This window comes from Panthera uncia, chromosome A2 (assembly GCF_023721935.1).
Source record: "Panthera uncia isolate 11264 chromosome A2, Puncia_PCG_1.0, whole genome shotgun sequence".
NCBI classification, from domain to species: Eukaryota; Metazoa; Chordata; class Mammalia; order Carnivora; family Felidae; genus Panthera; species Panthera uncia.
This window is the reverse complement of record NC_064816.1, coordinates 106,862,272-106,886,979: the sequence shown is the minus strand read 5'-3', so window position 1 is coordinate 106,886,979 and position 24,708 is coordinate 106,862,272. Positions and strand designations below refer to the sequence as shown.

Sequence of the window (24,708 nt, the reverse complement as noted above, 5' to 3'; positions counted from 1 at the left end):
ACCTATTTTTCCTTCTTTTACATCACTATGTCATTTTATGCATTTTTATATTACATAATAGGATTTTCCCCTAAAAGTCCCCTTTCCAATCTTTAGTTGATAGTACACGTTCTTTCAAAGTTCTCTTTCTTTGCTTTTTAAGGGCAATGAATAGAGGCACAGTTAAGGAAAGGCACCCTTGGCAATTTTGGACTGTGTCTCAGAATAGACAAGATCTCAAAGCCAATGATCTTCAGATCAACTGACTGATAAACATTTCCCTTTCTCCCCATTTGCCAACCCTTGCTTTGGTCATCTGGATAGCAGTACAAGCCCTATTTAAAATGGATACCAAGAATAAACCACAGAAAACAATTGCCACATGGAAATGTGGGCCCCAGTGTAGCCAGATTTTCAATTTTTAAGACAATGCCAGAAATCAGATTTGCATTTGAAATCTTTCTATTTTTAAAGATTGACAAAAAATTGAAATGCTTAAGATACCAAGCTGTCCAACGACAGCAGTCCACAGAGTGTCCACCTATGACCTCTGAAAATAATCCCTTATGGCCCTTCTTCCTTAAACATTCTATGGTTTAGATCATTTAGAGCTGATGTCTGCTTGCTCTCAAAATATACCATCCTTCATACTTGTTATTTGTTTTATGTTTCCCACACGGTCAAAAATTCAACTACTTTGCCTGGGGCTGGAGGTAGGGGTACGAATTGACGACAAAGGAGCAAGACAAAGAAAGTTTGGAAGTTGAGGTAACTGCTCTCTATCTTGATTGTGGTAATTATATGACGATATGCATTTGTCAAAACTCACCGAATTATACAGCAAAAGGAATATATTTTGCTGTGTAAATTATACCTCAATAAATAATTCAATAATTAACATATATGGTGTTCCAAACAGAAATCAAAGTTCTGCTTCATGATGACTACAAAGACTCAAGCGGGAACAAAATTTAGTAGTTTGGTTTACAACAAAGTAGCTTGATGCAAGATTGAGGCAAGTAGGAAATGCGTGTCTTGGAGATATTTTAGCACTTCCAGATAACCGTTTTCATTAACAGAATAATAACAAAAAGAACTATGAGTGCTAAATAAGAATATAAATACTGCATTAAGATTTCAGTCGTGCTCACCATGTTTACAAAGCACTTTCAGTACATCCTTTCATGGGATCCGCACTATAAACCTCCAAAACATGCAGATTAGAGAATTATTGGACAAGGAGGCCCAACACTTTGTCCAAAGTTGCAAAACTAACAAATAATTCTGCAAGACATCAGAAACTTCTCTTGGAAATGTTACCAAGCATTCTAGATTTTGCAATTCATATGAGCTACGCATTATATAGAACTATCTTGGACTGGAATGATCTGTTTGCAGGCCTATGAACCATTCAAGGGAAAGAACAGGCCTTCTTTATTTTCATTTTCAGTATGCAGAAGCATAGTGGTTGCTAATAAATCATTGTGGAACACCATCAATGACTCCATGCCAGAAAATTATTTTTAGAAGTGAGTTTTTATTGCTGGGTGATACAACTCAGTCGATAGCAAGAGAGTAATGGTGCATTTTGGATATGGGAGCTTAGCCCTGGATGCAATTCTGCCTGAAGGAATGGGAATACTCTAGATCATATGACATTTCAGGGTCACTATAATCCCTGAGATTTCGTAAGTATTTAGAGACAGGGCGGAAAGATACAGGGGAAGAAAACTAAAATCAGGACTTTATAAGCAGCCAAAATCTATAACAAAGGGACTGCTACATACTGGTGGTTTTCATGTCCACAAATCACTTAGCTATATTAAAAATTCCTTAGTAAGACTTAATTATTTCATCCTGTCAAATGAAACTATTTGTCAAGGTTGAGAAACAACCAAATTATTTAGCTTTCCTCTCTCTTTGAACAGCCTGGAATCAACATCAGTCAAACCACTCACATGGTTTAATTCCCCAGATATTTTTCTTTCCCCTATTTTCTTACCTCATAGTCATGTCCAACTATTGTTTTTCTCATTCAGTAAAAGCGTCTCTGACTAGATTAACAGTGTAGAGTGAAAAGGAAAGGTCGAGGTCCTTCCCTTGGTCTTCAAGTTATGAAAGCAGCACTGGGAACGTTTACGAAAGTTACACATTAATCCACTGAAATGGTCATTTAGTTTCTTTTACAAACACCGGATTTCATCACATCTAATAATAAAGCAACAAGCCATTTTCTGTATATTATAAACCATCAACTTGTAATTATGTAGTGAAATGGTTCTATATGAATTCTCTACGATGATGTAAGCCAGTATTGCAGTAAGTGGTTTTTTTGAAGCTCAGCACATACCTACACGAATCTATTTACACTGGGCTAATCATGTCGAAATAGCATCTATTTAAGGGCAAAGTCAAAGTTTCTTTTATAAACCTCTATAGATAGATAAATAATCTAGGAGGCTTTTTACTGTTATAAAATTAAGACTGCCTTTCAGTGCTTGCTAAAGTTTTTGGACATACTATCCATCTAATGGGCAAAATGTAATCCTAAATTGTTGATTAAAGGCTCTGCATGGAAACATACTGTCAAATGGATAGAGAGAAATTAAACCTGACAACGGTAATGCCTACTTTCCTAAATGAAAGCCCAGTTCAAGTTTCTACTCATCCATTTTTCAAAACATAAAACAAGGCATTTTCCAACCACCCAGAGAGGAGATGCCAAATTTGCATTTCAGTTGAACTTGATGAAGTCAGTAGACTTTCAGCATCAGGCCAGCTCAGAACTCTTATGAGAAGATGTTTGCCCAATCTAAAGAAATGACGATTTTACAGCATGCAAGAAAGGCATGAAACATGGTCGGGCTGTACTGCACTCACAGCACTGTTGGGAAGCTTTAATATCCAATGGATATCCGAATGTCCCACCATGTAAATCAACTTCCAAATTAGTCACTGGAGGGAGGACAATGTATGAAAAGTTGGGAAGTAAGGTCAGGAAAACAAATTTCTTCATTTCAGCAAATCCAAACCAATACCAAAAATAAATAAATACATAAAATAAGATCGCCTTTTTTTTTTTTTGTTTGCTTGCTTGTTTGCCTTCTCTTCAATTTTAAGTTCTCTACTTTTTTGCAAAAATAAAATTAGGAAAAACTTGTCTTGGAGAATGTGACTGGCTCAGTCAGTAGAGCACGTGACCCTTGATAACGGAGTCACCAGTTCAAGCCCCATGTTGGGTGTGGAGCCTACTTAAAACAAAAATTTTTGTTAAAAAAAGAGGGATGCCTGGGTGGCTCAGTCAGTTGAGTGTCTGACTCTCGATTTCAGTTCAGGTCATGATCTCAGGGTCATGAGATCAAGCCCCACATTGGGCACTGTGCTGAGTTTGGAGCCTGCTTAAGATTCTCTCTCTCTCTCTGTCTGCCCCTCTCCACTGCTCGCGTGCTCGCTAAAAATAAAAATTAAAAAAAGAAGTAAAAAAGAGTAAATAAAAAAAATTTTTTTAAGGAAATCTTTTCTTCTGCTTGGTGAAGAAAACAACGCTAAAATCGTAAGTACACATTTAGGTTCAGGACAGGTTTTTGTGTCATACAACCTATGTCAGAAGTCTAGTTCTGTCAACTTCTAGCCTGTCCCCTGGGTCAACTTACTTAAGCCCTTTAAAATTAACTTTCTTGATATTAAAAAGAATGAGTTGTTAAGTCTGAGAAAATAATGTACATAAGAAGGTTAGCATTGTGTCCCAGCCTACAGTGGGTCCTACTTATAAAAGGGAGCCGGTATTACGTGAAAGACCGTATCCCTAAGGTACCTATGGAGAAGGTGCTAGGAAGAGCCACAGTGCATGAAAGATACACCAGGAGTAATAGGTGCATCAAAAAGCAAAGATGGGTACATCATCCTCATCTAATTATACTTAAAATTTTAACCTTCCCACAAGAAGCCATGGATATAATCACCTTTATTAAAATAAAGCTAACACAAAGTGTTCCCTTGATTTAGGACATGATAATAGGACATGAGACTTAAAAATATAAACTTTCTGGAATGTAACATCTTTACAGTTGTTCTTCAAATAAATTTCCTTGGGAAAACATACGCTTTGCTCAACAGTGCACAAAATAGTTTTATTTTAGAACTACCTTCGGGGATATTTTGTAAGAACAAAATAACACACATATATGCACACTATGTTTGTGTGTGAGCACAGGCATGACAGACTATAGTCCCCTGGGTTGCTGTGGATGCATGATTGGGAACAAGGAGTAGGTATGAATCATGAGGGGTTATGAAGAATATGTAACATTTCTGTTAGAAAATTATATCAGGAAAAAGAATACAACAGATATTACTCAAATAAATGGTCAAATTCTCTTCTAAAATTAATGAAAACTCCCCATTTGCTCCGTTCCAGCATTTGAGCAAAATTATATTCATGCCTTGCTTGTAGACATAATTTCTACCTGTTTTAATAAGGGTAACGCAGGACATCTGCTTGGCCTCCCTTTTACTAATCTTGTCTTAGATATATTTTTATTATGATAAAATAGCACTCATGTCAAAATGCCTAAGTATCATAGTAATAAATATATAATAAATACTTATATCTACAGTGAACTTTGACATATTTAAGATATCATCTCATGATTTATCTGGGTTTTTAAAAAAAGTGTTGGCTGATGTCCAGTCATAGGAATGCATAAGATATTTATCACAGAGTATATTACAAAGGGAAAGAAAGAAAGAAAGAAAGAAAGAAAGAAAGAAAGAAAGAAAGAGATAAAAAAGGACAGAAGAACCCAAGGAGGTAACCAAACAAGTCTCAAGTTTTACTTCCTCAATGAAAACAATTTTCTTCCTCATGTTCCCTATCCTAGTACATAACACATCGTATTACCATTTACTGAATAATTCACTCCCTTGCTCCCCATACTTTAAGCTCCATGAGGACTCTGAATGTTATTTTCTTAGTGATTAAAATAGTGTCTGGCACAAAGCAAGAATTCAATGAGTTGCTAAATGGATAAATGCATAATAAATTGGTATTTCATTCAAATAAGTACTGAATGAAGAAAGAAATTTCTTAAATTTTCTGCTCATGTGGTTTTGATAGAATGAATATGAAAAACATAGGTATTAGAACAATTCTAATTAAAATAGAAATTATTCAGTGTGCATCAATGCTATCCTATACATACTATAACAGAGAAACAATTTAAAGAATAATGCCATTGGGCAGGGGGCAGAGGTCAAGGCCAGATTATCTCACAACAAAAATGCCTGAAGACACTCAGGAAAATTCCTGTGTATCATTCAGATAGTGTTACAACTAGAGATTTGCCCTTCTATTAATTAGGCAGTGATTGGTATATTCCTTCAAAAATCATAAAAAACCTGCAGTGTGTTTTGTTTTCATTAATCATAGTCTTTTTTTTAACAGAAAAATCTGTGGCAAGATTCAAATTTAAAATGATCCCAGAAGAAAATTGCCAATACCCTCTTACTTTTTTGTTTGCCTTTTTTTATTTATGGGGAAAATTTTGCTTTAGAAACCATTTTTATCTTTCAGTAAATAAACAAAAGATACCTGGCAAAAGCAACAATCCTCTTTTTTTTTAAATGTTCATTTTTGAGAGGGAGAGCACCCACACATGGGCACAAGCAGGGGGAGGGACAGAAAGGGGTACAGAGGATCCAAAGAAGGCTCCATGCTGACAGCAGAGAGCCTGATGCGGGGCTCAAACTCACAAAACACAAGATCATGACCTGAGCCAAAATTGGGTGCTTAATCGACCGAACTACCTAGGTGCCCCAACATCAATCTTCTTTTGATACTAGCATAAAGAATCTTGGTTTTTAAAAAATGCCCACAAGTCATTGTTTCATGAATGTACCATACCTTAGCAACAGAAATTGTTCAATGCATTCCTGAATACTTTAAATGTCTCAAGAAAACAAAAGAACAAATAGTGTAAACCATGATTTTTTTTTTATGGTTAAACTTCTCAAAATACCTTCAGTGAAAATAAAATATTCAACCTGATGAGTATAAAGACAAATCATTCTGACAGGTTTTCCACTTACATTTCTACCTTGCCCCATTTTGTAGATGTAACAATACAAATACTGTATATACCCATTCCAGGGATATTTCTGCTAAGCAATTAAGTACTTACACCATAATTGTATGAGACAAATAATCCTTATGACACACAAATTTCCCATGTAAATGTCTTTAAAGTATCAAGCAATGGGTAGGTAAGTTATTTAGTATGATTAATAATATTTACATTGTATAGTTATAGTAAGCAGGAATGACGGCTTTCATAAATGGTTGATTCAAATAATAGTAAGATATGACAAAGCTTTCCAAATTTAATAAGTCAATTATTATATAAACTCTGAAAAACATAGATTTGCTTTGACTTCTAATGATGATTAGCAATTCAATTACATCATTAAAAATTTCACACTAGGGGGAGGGTCACCTGGGTGGCTCAGTCGGTGGAGTGCGGACTTTGGCTTAGGTTATGATCTCCTAGGATGTGAGTTCAAGCCCCACATCAGATTCTGTGCTGACAGCTCAGAGCCTAGAGCCTGCTTTCAATCCTGTTTCCCTCTCCTTCTGTCCCTCCCCCACTTGCTCTCATGCTCTCTCGCTCTCTCTCTCTCTCAAAATTAAAATTAAAAAACATAAAAAATTAAAAAAAAAATAATACCAGCAGGGCACCTGGGTGGCTCAGTCGGTTAAGCATCCAACTCTTGGTTTCAGCTCAGGTCATAATCTCACGGTTGGTGGGTTCAAGCCCTGCACTGGGCTCTACACTAACAGTGCACAGCCTGCTTAGGATTCTCTCTCCCTCTCTCTCTGCCATCCCTCTCTCTCTCTCAAAAATAAATAAATAAACATTAAAAAAATTTCATGCCAGGAAGGACAAGCATATTTAATATGCTATAGGTTTAGAGACAAATACATTTATTTTTTCTTTTGTTGTCACTGCATTTTTGCTTCTCTAAATCTTAAAAAAAAATTTGAAGGAGCAAAAGAAAAGGACATTTTCAAACAGGGTATCTGTATACCAATGTCTTTATGTGAGCATGTATTTCCTGCTACTGTAAGTACCTCAAGAGCAGGGACATTTTTATGATGCCAACTATTTGGTTCCATTTTGAGTAGATTCAATATAGATTCATCCATTTTAACAGGAAAGAAAAATGACATAAATTAAATTTTCTGTGGTTATTTCTCATTAATGGGTATTCAAAATGGTTAGAATACACATAAATATATAATTATACACAAACGCATTGGTTTTTGGCATCTCAGTTATGGCCTTCACATAATGTGAAATAAATGTTTTCATCACCTCCTGGGGAAGGGAGAACAGTAGCAATTCATTTCTTGATGGTTCTATTGTGAATACTTCAGAATAGGTCAGAGATTCAATATTTTCTTCTTTAAGATTCTTCTCTGTTCCCTCACACAATTGAGGGCAGGTGAAATATTTTCAAAATCTGGAGAATACCCAACGTGCATATGCCATTTGATCAAACATATGGAATACATACTTGGAGAAAAGCCAACTGGAGACCTGCTTGAGTAATCTAAACACCCAAGCTGAGAGGGGTTAATATATAAAGATCAGCTTTGCACTTTGAAGTTTTCTGGACTTCATTTTGCCTAATTAAGACAAGATTTAATAGTCAAACCACTGTACAAACATGTACCTGAGAGTATAGGTTTGTTTCTAATTTTGGGAAGAATTCTTAACAGATTCCAAGGAATCAGCTCCACATGGGAGAAGGTCTCTGATAAGATTTGCTCTTCTCATTGCTCAAATGCAAATGCCTGCTTTTCATCTTAGTTTCTTCCATGTGACTGAGGTTAGCATCCGCCTGTCAAAATCTCAAGTGTGATACTAAAATATAAAGATTCTGTTATTAGCATACCACTGAGTCTGAAACACCAGCATCTCTAGGTCATGAAAAATGTATTCCCAAATAATCTTAAAAGTATTAACAGGAATCTAACGAACTTAATTCCAGATCAAAATATTATGAGGCAAAATGTAGGATTCCTAATCTTTCTTTCTGCATAAAGTTTTCCTCACTGGTCACTGGACAATTTTTCAGGAATTCCCAGTAGTTATAAGTAGTGCTGAGAGACCACAAAACAAACAAACTGAACTCTACCATAATATAGCAGACATACACTCTTAAATCAAAAGTACTCCGTCACTACACAAGAAGGAAGTTGATTGCCTCCAGTGAGACTGATTTGATACAAAATAATTTGATAAATTTAGAGAAATGTGGTAGCAACGAAACAGGCATCAATCTGATGATATATAAAGAGTAATAAGCAATATAGTGAAATACAGTCTGCAGTAGAATGAAAGACGGCAGGAAAGGTAGTTACCACCGCCATCTATCCCCTGGTCCTATTTCCCCAATCCCACACACATACACATCATCTTTGAAAGCAGCAAAGGGCTGGGCTGGAGGAATTTCTGTTCAGCAGTATGGTATTCAGCCTGTGTTTCCTTCATGGCTCTGCCTTATTAAGCTGGAGGCCAAAGAGAAGAGAAAAACTCTCGCCCTACCCTACCTGCAATAAACACATGGTAAGTGAGCACATGATAAAGACCCCCTTTCTCCTAAATGCTATTACAAAGATGATTTGATCTTTGCCCAGGAGGTTTTGCTTTGTTTACATCATGATACAATAAAACTTTTAAACAGTAAGCCAGTTTTTGGCTACCTATCAGTAAACAGAATGTCATTTCTTAATATAAAACCTCTCTCCATGATACTTGTAGGTGATACAGTAACAGTGGAGACTGGGTAGAATTATGACATCCAGGACCAAAACACTGTCCAGGAAGGAGAAGACTCTGCTTTGGAAACTCCTAGCAGACAGTAGTGGCAAAGCTGGGAAGACCGTTTTGCTTATGAATTCACTGAAAATGTTACTGGCCTGGCCTGTCTGATATTGTCATATTGTAATCACTGTTTCTTTGTGGTTGCCTCAGCAGGAGAGCTCCTAAGGATGTGGTGTGATACATACATCAGCTTTCCATTTTGGCCACAATAAGGCTGCCAGAAAATTACCACATATTTCTGAGAAATTGCTTCAAACATTGTTTGGAATGAAGTGGGGCATACTAAAAAATAAATGCAACATGGATACATACAAGTTGCTGAGAAATACTCTGTTGGCTAACCTTGTCATATCTGCCTGCACCTGTGCAAACTTTTTGAGCTGTCGATCCACCACATTCAACTCTGCCTCAAGCCTTTTCTACAATACCAGAAAATGGGGCTCTGCACACAGGTGCCTGTGTGCGCTTATGTATTAAGATAGGGCTTCAATCATGAAAGCCCTTACTAATCCATAATCTCAGTTTTGCCATAAGCATCCTGTGACTGTAGTCATGGTGAAAATACTGATATTGTGATGCTGTCCCTGAGGGCTAGGATGGCGATCTCCTTTTGACTGTGATGGATAGATCCCAACATTCTCCTCTCATGTGCCCCGATCAGTGAAGAGAACCCCAATTTCCCCCATTGGTGGTTATGACATTTTGACTTCGGCTTGGGGGCTTACTTTGTTCATGTGGATCTGCTGCTGGTATTGCTTCTGCTTCTCCAAGAATTGCTGGTGTTGCTGCTGAATGACCAGCTGAGCCAATGTGCTCTGAGGCAAAGGTGCGGACTGGGTTCGATTCAGGGGTCTGTGACGGGGTAATTTGTGGGTACCTCTAATGCCAGGTGAAATTCTCTCTTTTGTTGCCAATGGAGACTGAGGATGTAAGGGAACTCCGCCTGAAAAAAAAAATGTAACACACACACATACAATTTTGCTTTATAAAAGAACAAAAAGCCACAGAAAATAGATATATGAGAAATTTGGTGAAACTAGTGATTCTGCTGGGCAAACAACAGAAGAAACCTAGGTTGTATGGGGTAAAGGCAGAAATGCCAGAACATTAGATAGGTATGCATCTCACCAGTGACTCACCAGTAATCGACTCTGGTACGTATGAAGGTTTAACAAGGTGAGGTGTTTTCCCCACCATGTATCTAGAGAAATAAATGAAAATAGTAGCCTTTCCCACAATACCAAGTGTCAGGGAGACCCTTGCATGACAATGTAAATCTTTAATAGGGTCTTGAGCTAAAGGGGCATTACATTGGAACACAGATAAAAGAAAGCCCTAAGATGATGGTGTCATTAATTACCAGTCACAAGAAGCTTTTGCTGTCGCATTTGTTCTTTCAGTAACAAATGCTGCAGGAGAGCTTGGTGGCTGCTGTTGGGTTTTCCCTCTAAAGTGACATGGGGATGGCTTGAAGATGCTGGGATGCTGCCCCCATACTGCCCAGGCAGAGGAACGCCTTGTCTGAGCGTCTGAGTCTCACACTTCTGTTTTTCTTTGAGTGAATTCGAAGCCTGTGTCAAGAAATAATAAAGATGTTAATCCTTTTTCATCCATTAGGTCTGTACACCATTAGATGAGTTCTTATTCTATAATCCTTCCTTTCCCTACCCAAAATAAACCCCATCTTACTGATGGCTGAGTAGGGAAAATGTGTAATAGGATGTCTTCTTTTTCTCCTAGTGTTTTCTTTTTTTAACTGAAGTATAGTTCACACACAACACTACACTAGTCTCAGGCATACAACATAGTGATTCAACATTGCTGAAGTGCTCATTATGAACTGCTCACCATGATAGTGTAGTTCCCTCTGTTGCCATATGAAGTTATTACAATCTTATTCACTATATTCCCTATGCTGTACTTTACATCCCCATGACTTCTTCATTTTACAACTGGAAGTGTGTACCTCTTACTCGCCTTCACCTATTTTGCCCGACAGCATGTCTTTCTAAACTAACTGCATCAACAAAGGAGAAATAAAAATAGGGTGGAAGCCTGGGAGACAATTTAGGATTGAGTATCCTTGTACTGAACTTAAAGATTATTTTAGCATTAACTAATAATAATACTAATTTCAGGGCTAATAACTGGGAAGTTTATGTTTAAAATATTTGAATATACTGTTTAAGTAAAAGGTATACTGGAAACATAAAATTGATTCAAATTGCTGAACTAGTGAATGTATCTTAGCAATGAGGAAGCTGAAGATAAAGAGAACCTGGGTGGCTCAGTCTGTTAAGAGTCTGACTTTGGCTCTGGTCATGATCTCACAGTTTGTGAGTTTCAGCACCGCATCAGCCTCTGTGCTGACAGAGTGGAGCCTGCTTGGGATTCTCTGTCTCCCTCTCTCTGCCCTTCCCCCCACCTCCTCTCTCAAAATAAATAAATAAACATTAACAAAAAAGAAGCTGGGATAAGACTGTCTATAGTTTTGGAGTTTCATGCAGAAGGAACAATTCCTCTAATGACCTCTAATAAGTTCACAGAGCTGTAGGTTTCCAATATTTAATTTTTAAAATAAAAGTCTTCAGCCAACTCAATGAGCAGTTGTATAAAAATGCAGGAATTTGATTTAAACATGTATTTTATATTAATTTGTAACAGATCCCCAAATCTCTAAATATTGAAAATGACACTGCAGATACTTTTGTTTAATAAAATAAACTACAAGTGAAATTAGATCAAATAAAAATGCTATTAAGAACTTGAAATGTGTGATAACACAGTAATAAGGTAATAATAATTATATCATCAATAGTAATAATGCATTATCCTATTCAAAGAATTTAATGAATGGAGGTCATTTTGGCATTACAAAAGCAGAAGTCTAATACCTCAAAATTATGTGGCATGTTTCTTTTCAAAACTCATGTTTCATCTTTCAAAATTGCTGTGCACCAGGGAAGCAAAGCAATTTTCAGTGATGGCGAAATTGAAGGACAAAGAGGTAAATGGTTTGTCTTAGTCACATGGCAAGTCAACACAATGTTTAATCTAGAAGTGATTCCTTCTCCTGGTCTCTTTTCCTTAAAATTTCCCACTATTCAGTGGGGAAATGGAATATTAAGAGATCCCTTTGCCAAAGCAATGCTAAACTGAAAAATTAATTGTGATGGCCTCATCCACACCAAAATGGAAGCAAAGAAAAACGAAACTTCAATCCAAACCACATTGGTTTATTCATCCAACGGTACCAAATTGTATTACCATTGAAACATTAAATGGTCTGGCGTTAGTACTTGGTCCTTTGGGAAAAAATTCTCTCTGACCACATTAAAAGTGGTGTATGTTTGTGTTAGCTGGTAGGAATGACTTAGAACGCGCAAAAAAGAGTGGAAAGAAATGCCTATTCATGTGTCATAAGAAGCTTTTATGTTAGTATTTGCTTATCATCTGAAGAAGAGGAAAAACAGGAATGGAAGAAAAATAATTTTTAATAAGTGGAGATGTGAAAATACCATACATTAACATTTATATTTAGTTTCATCCTTAATTCCTTTTTTTCTTTTCACTAGAACCAATTGTTTACTAACACTTCATGTGGAAATTCAAAGGCATAGCTGAAATCAGTATTGTTAAGCTTTTCTTCTTCAATCCTCAGATAGAAAACAACAAAATTTTGCTTTTTCCTCACTAGTAGAAGATTACTATATCATGTAAGAGAAATGATAACATTTGGTAAAAATGCCAAATATAATCAGGAATCTCTTTGATTGATTTTATAACATGTATTGAACCCAATTATAAAATTTGTCATTTAAAAATGTTAGGTAGGTGTGCTTGTGCATAAAATAGCATACCGTATACAGGTCTTATATTCTGAAGATAAACTAATCACAAAATGGTCAACTCTTTAAAATTTCCTGGCGTGGGCTTATTGTAAAAGATGTGAATTTGACAAGCTGGAACTCCATGGAAGATGTGCTGCTAAAGTTTGAAAAAAACTGGTGCCAAGGGTTGGAAAAAATTTCTCTTTAAACCTAATGCATCCCATGACCTCTGCCTAAGTATTATTTACACAACAAGTCACAGATGAATTTTTCCAGGTAAAGCTTACACATCTTTTATATTATTTTGGGGAATACGTATAAAATAATTATTGCTATCTTCTGCTAGTAGGACAGTACCTCCCAAAGATCCTATTTCAGATGTCAGGACTTTTAAAGTAACTGATTCACTCTGAATCTCCTGGGAAGAATTTAATATTGCTCACAGAGAGGTTTTCCAGATATGTCCCTTACTATGACAGAGTCAGTAACTTAAATTCTGAAGATAAAGTCATTCACAAAATAAATTCTATAAACCTATGCTGCCTGCTTTAGAAGCTACAGCTCTCAACACAGGCCTGGGTTGAGTCCTACGTATGTTACTTAATGGCTCTGTGATCTTGGGATTTTAAATATTCCAAATCTCAGCTTCTTCTACTGTAACACTGTGGCCTGTAATCTCTGTTTCATGGAATGGCTGTGTGGAGCTACTAAAATAATATGTCTGGAGAGTACTTTCTTTTTTAAAAGCTATAAAGCATTATACAAATGTTAGTTATTATTTTTATAAATAGTATTATGTGAACCAGAATAATTCTTTAATTTGAAATGAAACTGAATGTCTCTGCACAACTCAGAGTGAAGTGGATGAATTCTCTGAGAAATGAACTCTACCAAGTTTCCCTGAAGTGTAAATATACAAGAAATGAAAGAGAGCTCCCCTATGAAAATATCACTTGGGCCACTGTGTAATGACTTACATTGAGCTGGGCTGGCACTGCTGGAAGTCCCAAGGTAATGTTGGGCAAAGAGGGAGAGGTATAAAGACTTAGCAGGTTCATGGAATCTTCGTGAATTAGAATGCGTTGCTGTGAAACCATATGCTGTTAACAACAACAACAAAAAAAAGAAAAAGAAAAAGAAAAAGGAGTCTCAAAACATTATTATGTCATAAATTTTACTGTAAAATGTTCACATTTTGGAAAATATATTTTATATTATCATGATTAATCAAAATAGTCAAGTATATTAAATGTTTATTTTGATTTCTGTATCAAAAGTTCTATGTGCAAATTAAAATTCTCTTCATTAGAAATCACCACAAAATGTGAAGAGCTTCTGTGTTCATTGTGCAAAATTCACTTTCAAAATTCTACCTTTATGGACCATAATCAGCATGTCTGTCCTCAATTGGTGAAGTATAACAATTAAATTGAGTAATTCTTATGAGTGTATTTTTTGTATTACTGAGTAATGATATGTATATAATGTTGCTACAATCATTATCTTTATATGGATTAAACATCATTTTACTGATGGGAAAACTCACACAAGAAAATCTTAGATTAGATATCACCATACAGGACTTCTATAATTAATAATATCTTTATTAAGTATAAAATTTATGAATAGACAATTCTGTGTGGTGTATGTTTAGATTATTCATATTTAGTAGCTAAGGTAAATGTTAAAATATTACAAGTTCCCTGTGCCACAAAAGGCTTCATTTACACTGAAAATACCTTGAATGTTTTCGCATCACAGTCCTTTCTACAACAAATACCTTTTTTTAATCCAATACTAAGAGTCATGTTTTCCCACATGTGGCCCAATATGGTTGCTTGAATTACATTTTCTGTTTAACTCTTGCTTCCCTCCCAGAACTCTTATACAATAAGAGTTACAAAGGTCTTATTAGACTAAGGAACTCTGGCCTGATATGGTCCCCAAGGGAACAACATCCTTGAAAAAGAATACTCCATGTAACAGTATGACACAGTGACTGCTTTCTTCCCAAACAAAAAGCATATGGGACTCCAATAATAGACCACCTCCAAGAGGGATATTGCACACACGGGCTTTGACTAAAGTAAATATAATAACTTGTCAAGCATGTTTGGGGGAGCTGTAGATTTTCCCCTGGACAAACCTGGGATATCAATTAACTGGGGAAAATATCATGTGCTAATACAATGCAACCTCAGAATGTCACTGAAGAGTGATGCGCCACCAAAACACAGGATGTTATTCCAAAACATCACCTCAGTCATAGGTTTGTTTGGAGATGAGTCGTAGCCTTAACATAATAAGAGCAGAAGGTTAAATGTAGAGTTTTTTTCATTGCAACCGGGAATTCCAAGCTAACTCAGATTTTATTTTTTTCTCACAGGGACAAGGCAGATATTTGTGCATGAAAATCAAGAGGTATATTGAAAGTTTTAACAATACATTGCTTTTATATGCAACCCTTTACAGAACTAAAGTTGTCTAAAATGCCACAGCATGAAGACTGCAGGAAAAGATCTGATCATTACAATGTGTGAGATTGCAATTTTGCATTAGGAGCTCTAAGTAGCAGTTGCATATTTGCTCTAATTAAAAAGGCAAGCTTTTATTTTGCTTACATTAATATGCTTTTAATATTAATTTTTAGTTTGGAATATATGCTTGAATAAGAACAAAACGAATGTGTGAGGAAGCAAAAAATATTTTAACTGGCTTATTAGTTGCAAGCAGTAATTTATAATAAAATGATATTTCATTCACTTATGTTTTCATAGAAGATAAATAAATGTGGAAAAGTAAGCACTTTAAATCATGTACAATATGCATTCCAGATTGTATCTGTTTATCTCACAACTGAGAGTTGGCATGCACTGTGGGAATGGCACCAAAGATACCACAGGCTACACTAATGAGTTCATCTTTGTTTCACAGAATGAACTTCTGTGATATCTTTCCACCTCATCCCAGGAAGCAAACCTATGCTAAAGTAAGAAAAATACTTCTTCTTGGATGTAATAATAGCAGCAGCGGACCAGCTGCTCACATGGGCTTTGACTAAAGTGAAGACAACAGAAAATTCTCACTATGGGATTAAACTCTTGAAGTTTCATGTCAAAATCGAGTGTCTCCATTTCTTATGACAGTGTACTGCTTTTCAACACCTACCATGTGCCAACCTCTGGGCTAGGGACTTTTTTGGACATTAACCTATTTTTCATAGGCACTCTGTAGCTATCATTATGCTTCAGTTATGGATAAAGAAACGGAGTGATTTGCTCAATTCTGGTCCCCGGTGAGATCAGGAACATAACTTTTAAACTGATCAAGGCTATATGATTTGTTGTCAGGTACTGCTATAGAAGCTATATCTCACTGGGCCACCATTACTGAAGGATATGGGAACCATAAAAAAAAAAGGACGGATATGGGGGACACTTTAGAAAAGAAGAGGAAGCAAAATCTGGTCCTGAGGCTGATGGAAAAGAATAAATGTGTGCAACTGGGAACCAGCTGACCTGGACATGAGAAGAAAGCGAAAGCCCTGGTGACTTTACAGACATGAGGGTGCTCAAGTCATGGAGACCATTCCTGAGGAAACAAGGAAAGTCGTGAGTCCCCCATGTTCACTAGGTATATAGCTGGTTCTTCCCACAGAGACTAATTGGTATAGTATATCACAGAACTTCAGGGATTTAGACATTACTTAGTTCATTTCCTTCAATCACAAGATAAGGTATCAGGCAGAGAATTTACATGGAATGGCTAGAATCACAAATAACTTCACAGACCTGAAAAAATGTTTTCCTCAAATTATCTTCTTTAAATACAACTTTCCTCGATACAGCTTTTTGATCAACACAGTCTATCTGTTCCAGGTTAGTGATTCTTAGGAAGAACCTAGAGTTGTATTCTATCTACACGGCTAAAAGAGGGCAGACACACTTGAAAGCCAGCCAAAGACGTGGTGAGAGGTACCAATTCACTGAGACAGTGAAGGTTCCTGACCAGTATTCTTACAAGGCTGGAAGGTTACTCCACCTTAGCATTGTGGTGAGATCACAAGCATTTTCAGGCAAAGCCATGATTTTTCCAGGAAGCAATTTTGAAACCGACTCAGCCCTTAAATCAGAGCTGTGCTAAAATGCCATTTTCCATCTTAGAACATGGGGAAGATGGTTTTAATGTAAAAAAAAAATTCAGAACTAGAAAGCATTGCTGTAGTAAGATAAAATGGAAATATTAAATGTATAAGTGACCACCTTTTAATATTTACAAAACAATTAATAAATAACAATTCAGTTAGATTAACAGTGTGGCACTGTGCTTTGCTAGTTAGGTGCACAGAAAAATAGAAAACTAACTAATGACCTTTGAAAACTATGATAATTAGAGTAGGGTTAAATCACTTCAATGGCACAGAGCAGGGTGTCAGTTTTTTACCAGGCTTTGATTGGTAGCTAGGAGCATTTCACCGGAAAGAGCGTGATGTTGAGAAGAGGGATATGACCGAGTCAGGTGTTGAGGCAGGGAAGGCCTACTCACATCTTAATAATGACTCTCAAAATTTTTTTCTCACCATAATAGCAATTGGAAGCCTATCTTATGGATAATCTTTGCAATCCAAATGAATAAAATATACTGAAAAATTATATGTCTCTCAACAGAGCTATTAATTTTGCCATTGAAATCAGAAACCTGTTAGCTTCAATGAAAAGACTCAAAATCTCTTACAAAAGGAACATGGGCAAAAGTTAGAAAAATACAAAATCTCAGAATGTCATAGGAATTGAGACAGGTAAAAACCATCACACATTGCTGGTGGGACTGTAGACTGGTATAGCAATTCTAATGAGTAATTCATAAAAATAAATACGCTGTGACCCTAAAATTATTCTGCTGGGAATTATATCTTCAAGAAATTCTCTCATTAATCTCTCACTTATCATCATTTAGGATGATGTCCACTGAAGCATGAAATTTATTGAAGCAGTTTTTGGTGGTGAGTGAGAACTGGAGTCCATTGGGACATCCCGCTGGAGAACAGGTAGATAAAATGGAGCACTGCCCACCAGGGATTGTTAGAGTGATTAAAAGCAAACTATTAGGTATATGCATCCATAATGACATGACTAGATCTAAGAACATATACTTAGTGATAAAAATAAGAAATGGAATGAGGTTGATAACACCATGCTATTTACACTCACTAAAATTTGGGGGCACAAAGCAGAAAATACAAATGATGTAAGAGCCCATGCAAACAAAAAATACAGGAGAGAATGACTGCCTATGGGGGCAAGGGAAATGGAAGTGGGGATAGGAGATACAGAGGAAGGAAGGAAGGAAGGAAGGAAGGAAGGAAGGAAGGAAGGGAGTAAGGAAGGAATGGAAAGTAGGGAGGGATGGAGGAAGGGAGGGAGGAAGGGCAATACTTTTCTGACTCTTAAGACAAAGAAGTCAACAGATGATCTTTGATTGAAAACTAGTTATGTAAATAATCACCTACTTCTTAAGAAGCTCCTAGAGAAAGTGGGTGTAGAATTTTAAATTTACTACATGGTCAAAATTACCTACAATATACATGAGCATCAGATAGGAAATGTAAGTCTCTACAGAGTCTTGGTGAGGAGTAGTCTAGACTGGTGAAAATAAGTGTGGCCCCAGTGTCTTACATTTGAGCTCCATCACTCACTGGCTTATGACTGGGCAGCTAACCACCTTTCCCTGGACATCAGATCCTTTGGCATGAGACAGAAGTACCTCTGACTGGCATGATCTGGTAATATCTATGTGTAGTAGAATGGCATGCAGGAAGACATGCTTGTAAACCTCAGTCTGCTTTAGCTTTAAAAGGTCCCAGATCCCCAAATTAGACTATCTGAAAGAAAGCCACATTAAAAAAGATGGGACGCTTGGGTGGCTCAGTCAGTTAAGCACCCGACTCTTGATTTCGGCTCAGGTCATGATCTCAGGGTTAGCAAGCTTGAGCCCCGCAATGGACTCCATGCTGACAGTGTGGAGACTGCTCAGGATTCTCTCTCTCTCTCTCTCTCTCTCTCTCTCTCTCTCTTTATCTCTCTGCCCCTTCCCTTGCTCGCACGCTTTGTCTCAAAACAAACAAATAAAACAAAAAACAACAGAAAACCCCAAACCAAATATATATATCTTAATCATTTAATACTTACTTGTAGTTTTCACAGTGATTTTTTCAATAGTATTTATTTTCTATTGTCCTTTCAGATGGCAGATAGAAAATTAAAATCTCCATGTGATGAAGAAAGTTTTTAGAAATCTAAATCTCTAAGATTTTACATTTACTGGACATCCAAAAATGTACTACTATAAAATGATATGGAGACAAAAAATATTATCATTCAACTGGGCTTCCTTTGCATTTAAAAGGCACTGCTGAAGGTCTCATTAAAGGTCTTGCTTTACAATATTGACTCACGTTATTCCTACTAAATGATTCTTTTGTCACAGCAGCCTCTTTTCCCCCGAAGATGGGGGGAAAGTGTTTTATCTTCTGCCATCGAAATCCATACCTCTGCACCCACTCAGGAGGAAGCATAACATTTACAGCAAATGTCACAACAACCATGATGAAACAATAGGCAGAGGAGTCATGTGAGATTGGGGCAAACACAATAGGTGACATTTCAGATGATTTTAGAGTACTTAACCTTATTATTAGAATCCTTTTTAAAAAATCGTTTGAATCTGCTGGAAAAAAAATTATTTAAAAAATAGCACAGCAGAGCCAGACACTAATGTTCAAATAGAAATAAACCAGCTGCTTGGCTACTGTTAACGGAGCTATCAAATAAATCTACGGACTCTAAAATAATGGTGTTGATATTCACGGAAACATTTGAACCCGCAGGCCCACAGTATTAACAATAAAGTAACTAGATAGGTAAAGACATTTCTGACTAGAGCTGGAAATAGAAACTCCTGAGGTTTCAGCTCCCCAACCAAGTTTACAAATGAGTAAAACAAGTAGCTCCAACAAGCCGAGTTCAGGAGTGAGCATATGCAAGAAATAGAAGAAATGGAACAGAAGTGGTCAGAGCAGATGGAGACTCACTCTCACATGTGATTTGCTGGCTTGAAGACAAACATGCTAATGAGTTTTCCCTACTAGGAGCCAGTACTGATAACAACAACAAAGAATGAACTCGTTTCACACTTCACAATTCACTACCCACCTTCCTAACACCGATCCCTCACAACAAAGTTGTTGGAGTAGGCATGACTACGTTTCACTAGAAACAGAATAAAGAATCTGAGGTCAGGGCAAGTTTAGCGACTTAACCAATGATGACAAAGTAGTCGGTTTTGGAGCCAGGTTCCTGTGGAGCCTGTCGAATGGAAGACCCATACTTTCAAATTGGCTGTGCTGTTTCCTTAGCGGGGACTTATGAGTAAATTCTCCTCCTACTTCTGTCTTAACCTCCATCTAAATTATGCAGGACATATGAATTTACAAGAGAAAAATTTTCCTTTTGTCTAAGCCTCAAGATCAGCCTGAGATACAGCGTTACTTTCCTGTTTCCTAAGTAAATCCTGTAGAGTAGATCCCGTTCATTTACACGGGCTGTGAAAGAATTAGGTGGCATGCTTTTATACTTACAGGTCACAGAATAAAGGTTCATTCAAATGTACACCGTTGAACTATTTTAAAATGAAAACTCACCTGTGCTGTTTAACCAAAGATGGTAAAATAAGCCTGTTTTGCAAATGGTGAACCAAGCAATCGGCTTGGCTTTTCAAAGTGTAGTTGATGTGTATTTTTCATACCTTAAAAATATTTCTATTGATATGAAATTACAGAAATCTTGGAAGATTTCTGTAAAAATCATACTAAACCCAAAATGATTGTTAATCAAGAATTGCTGAAAATATTTGTTTTCCTCTTTTTCTAGTGTAGGTGGAAGCATTTTGTGTAACACAGCTAGGATATTAATTTGTGGAGAGTTTCCATCTGAGTTCTGCTGTCTCTTTACCTCTCCAGTATGAATTATATTACAGACCTCTGTAAGTGCAACACAGCAGAAAACCACATGTTAGCCATCAGGGTTGAATTTTTTGTTTTGGGCCACGGAGAGGCTACCCATCAGTGCATAAAGGTCTGCCCACCTGGCCTTTTGGATCATAGTTCAGGCACACAATTAATTCATTATGAAGTAAGTCACTGCTTGCTTTTGAACTAGTCTTTCCAGCTTTGGAGGTGAATGTCCTGTCACTGACCTGAAGAAAAACCTCTACTCTTTCAAACTCCATTAAATCACATTTCCTTCTGTTTTTTTTTTTTTTTTTTTAATGGTGGGGGTGGAAGGAAAGGTTTGTAACAGAATATGTTCTATAAGTAGCTGAAAAGTGAGGGCACTCTAAACAGATATTTGTGACAATAAAGGCTTTAGGAATATAAAAGAGATTAAGACAGTATAAACAAATTTCTTTAATTGTCATTCTTCAATGTATATTATTTTGAAATTTAAATATAGGGTCGCATAATTTGGGACACTCAATTTAACAGGTCATAAAAAGTTTGAAGAGAAAATCTCACCAAAATTTTCCATTTACTTCCAATCTCACAATTATATACTTTTTGGTTGTTCTTTTATGGTGTACTAAGTACTATATATATATATATATATATATATATATATATATATGTATATATGTATATGTATGTATGTATATATACACACACACACACAATACTTAGAGGGATGAGGAAGATACATATATTCTTTCATTTTATATATATATCCATATATATATGGATGTATATACATATATTCTCGTTATACATATATTACAATTATATATATATATATATATATATATATATATATATATATATATATAGTTAGTAACAAACCATGTCTCTCCCCATACTCCCCACCTTCCCCCCTCCAGAGAAATAACCATCATGCTAAATTGTGTGTTCATCACACCATTAATCTGTGTAAAATACACTTTCGTTGCATATACTTTCCCAATCAAGATATTGTACTGCTGTTTCTGAACCTAATAAAATACTCTCATGCTGTAAGTAGTCTTCTGCACCTTTTAGCACTGACAATGCATTTCTAAGAATCATGCATGCTGTTTAATGTAGTATAGTGTGTCATTGTTTTTTTGAAGGGCACAAAATTCATCCAGAGCCGATTTAGAATCCAGACCCTTTAGTGCTGAGAATCACATTCCTCAAATTTAAAGGAAATGGAAATCTAAAGTTTTTAGAAATGTCTGTGGCCAAGTTGTTCTTTTCCTGGAAACTGATTAAAGGGTCACAGAAAACTGACCAATATTGAGATATAAATGCATTAAAACAAATACAATACCTCAGCCAATAGTTCAAGAATCCCACTTATATCTATGATAACAAACACATGTGAAGAACTTATTCTATCTGGTATCACATTTTAGAAAGGAAAATGAAAAAAAGAAAGAGGGACAGCAGGATGGTGAGACACAAGAATAGATGAAAAATCTGGAGATAATGTCAAGGCCTGAATTGTTATTCTTCAGAGAGCTTCCAGGTAATCATAAGCAAGAGAGATTCTATCTCTTCGGCCCATTTTCCTTGGAAAACTGAGAGAAACTTTTGAAATCTAGAATGCAGGTGTATTCCTCTAGAGAAGATATATATTTGCTTTTCGGACATGTAGGGGCCCTAACAAATCCGGGGCACTTTAAATGAAATTAACAGTTTGAGGTTATATAAATGTGGGATACAACTCCATGCAAGTACTAGCTTCTGGTGAAAACTTCTCAGGGAGAAATTCTGTCCCTGTATCCAGACACTTCTGGTGGCAGGGGTGAGGAGCTCACCAACATAGCATAGATACGGACTTTTGAAATTCCAGCTTAATGTTTCATGTTAGATTATCCTCCTTGGTCAGCACTGAGCTTTGCCTCCTTTCTCTTGAGTTTTGTGAGGCCCTAAAAACCAAAACTCAAAACTGAAGTATACAAATGTCCTCAGAGCAAAAGTGACTTCACTGGTTTCAATCCTTTGCTTATTAGGCATAACCTCTGGTTTTCTGCCTTCAATTATATTGTAGCCTGATTTTACAATTTATAAATAATGTGTGATAAGTATATGGGTGCGTGTGCGTGCGTGCGTGTGTGTGTGTGTGTGTGTGTTATGTGTGTATGAAATTACAAAGACACAGATATTGGCATAATGTACTGAAGACATTTCTATCAGTCAGGCTAACTATCCAAAATCAACTGGGTTGTCTCAGGAAATAGCAAAGAGAGTTCCCTATAAGTGTTTTAGTGGAAGTTTGATAATCACACATCAGGAAATATACATGATCCAAGAATCTGATATTTGATCAGTCTCTTTCAGCCCTCAGTTACCATGACTCTTATAAAATACAAGGGAAGAAACATGTTACAGTTATATATGAGATGTTACTGTACAGCCTTCCCTGCATGGAGCAATTCATGGTAAGGAGGAATTATAATAACAGAAAAGAAAAATCAAGAGTTTCAGTCAATTGATGAGGTCTTTTGGGGGTGCCTGGATGGCTTAGTTGGTTAAGCATCAGACTCTTGATTTCAGCTCAGATCATTATCTCACATCTTAAGGTTAATGAGTTCCAGCCCCACGTAGGGTTTTGCTTTGATGGTGCAGAGCCTGCTTGGGATTCTCTCCATCTCTTTTCTCTCTGCCCCTCCCCTGCTTGTGTGTGCTCTCTATTTCTCTTCCTCTGAAATAGATAAATAAACTTAAAAAAAATTGATAGTGTCCTCAAAACAGCCTATTTCATAAGAATGGCTATTAATAGACAGTTGCCTTTGCTTAGCCTAATGCCAAAACTACATAGAAAAATTCTTGTTGACTCACAATTTTATTTTCCTCTATTTTTACATCATTGGTTTCAATAAATTATGTGTTGAAAAATGTTATTAGGGTTGACTGCATAAATTCAGATCAATTTCCTTTAATATTTCATTCTTCAAAAACAGAGTTCATATCTTATTCATCTTTATATTCCCATTCCCAGGAAAAATGGCTGGCACTTAGTAGGTCCTCAGTAAATGTTTGCTCAGTCGAACCCTATGTTCCTCAGCTGTAATACTCCTTCTTTTTTTTCATCACTCGCCAGGGAGAACAAACCTACTTTGATAGGCTGTTCTACTGAGAGATTTTCATGAGGTTGTTTTTGCGTATTTATGGGTCTACCCCCATCAGAATAAAAACAAACATAATACTACTGAGCTGCACAACTGCTGGGCAGTGTATACTCAGCATCACTAAAAGGTTTTTTTGAGGATTACATTTCAACATTTTCAAACCCTGATTGTCATCCAAACTTTGTAAATAAGATCAAGTTTATTCAATTCCATATATTATAAGCCTACAGAAAAATAACTAAGAACAGGTGGCTTTAAAGTTCAGTTCAGAAAACTCACTTCGTTTTACAAGGCTCATCAAGGATCTAATTTTTAAAAGAACCAAAATAATCAAGAGTCTTACCTCAGCATGAGGAGTAGGCGGCAAAACTGAAGTCTCATTTTCAGTAACGTTACCGGTTGGCCCATTGTTTGGTGAGCTGGGGCCAGACCCTGGAGAGCTGCTACTGACTGAGGATTCTGAAAAACATTGTGAAGCACAAACAGATTCATGAAAAACATACAAAGATGAGCTTTAGTTATACTCTAAGTAACATACAGCACAGAACACTCTTTTCCTTCCCTATGGGAATGACAAGCACCATTTCAGTACGTTAAAAACAAAAACAAAAACAAAAACAAAATCCTGTGGAAACTTTTGAAACATTTCTGAATTTTCATACCACTTTTCTCCCTTTGTTTTTACTGTTAAAAATACAACCTAGTACTCAATAGTTTCTAGAAAAGTAAGGATATCCACTTAGAGATCATTATAGAAGTTTTTGATGAAAAAAAAAAAAAAAGAAGTTCTTTGGTATAAATTCTGAAACACATCTTTCTCACTGCCTTTCTGTCTATATATTTTGCTTACATTT

General features: G+C 36.4%; 1 protein-coding gene across 4 annotated transcripts in view; it reads right to left on the bottom strand.

Annotated features, from left to right (window-relative positions):
- Window positions 1-24,708, bottom strand: part of HDAC9 (histone deacetylase 9) — a 903,132-nt gene that overhangs the window by 346,434 nt on the left and 531,990 nt on the right. For all 4 annotated transcript variants that reach the window (XM_049642883.1, XM_049642881.1, XM_049642880.1 and 1 more), the window contains 4 exons: window positions 24,198-24,313; window positions 13,672-13,794; window positions 10,225-10,435; window positions 9,590-9,807 (listed from right to left, as the gene is read on the bottom strand). In XM_049642883.1, coding sequence (XP_049498840.1) covers window positions 9,590-9,807; window positions 10,225-10,435; window positions 13,672-13,794; window positions 24,198-24,313 — 668 coding nt within the window. The remainder of the gene's footprint in view (window positions 1-9,589; window positions 9,808-10,224; window positions 10,436-13,671; window positions 13,795-24,197; window positions 24,314-24,708) is intronic.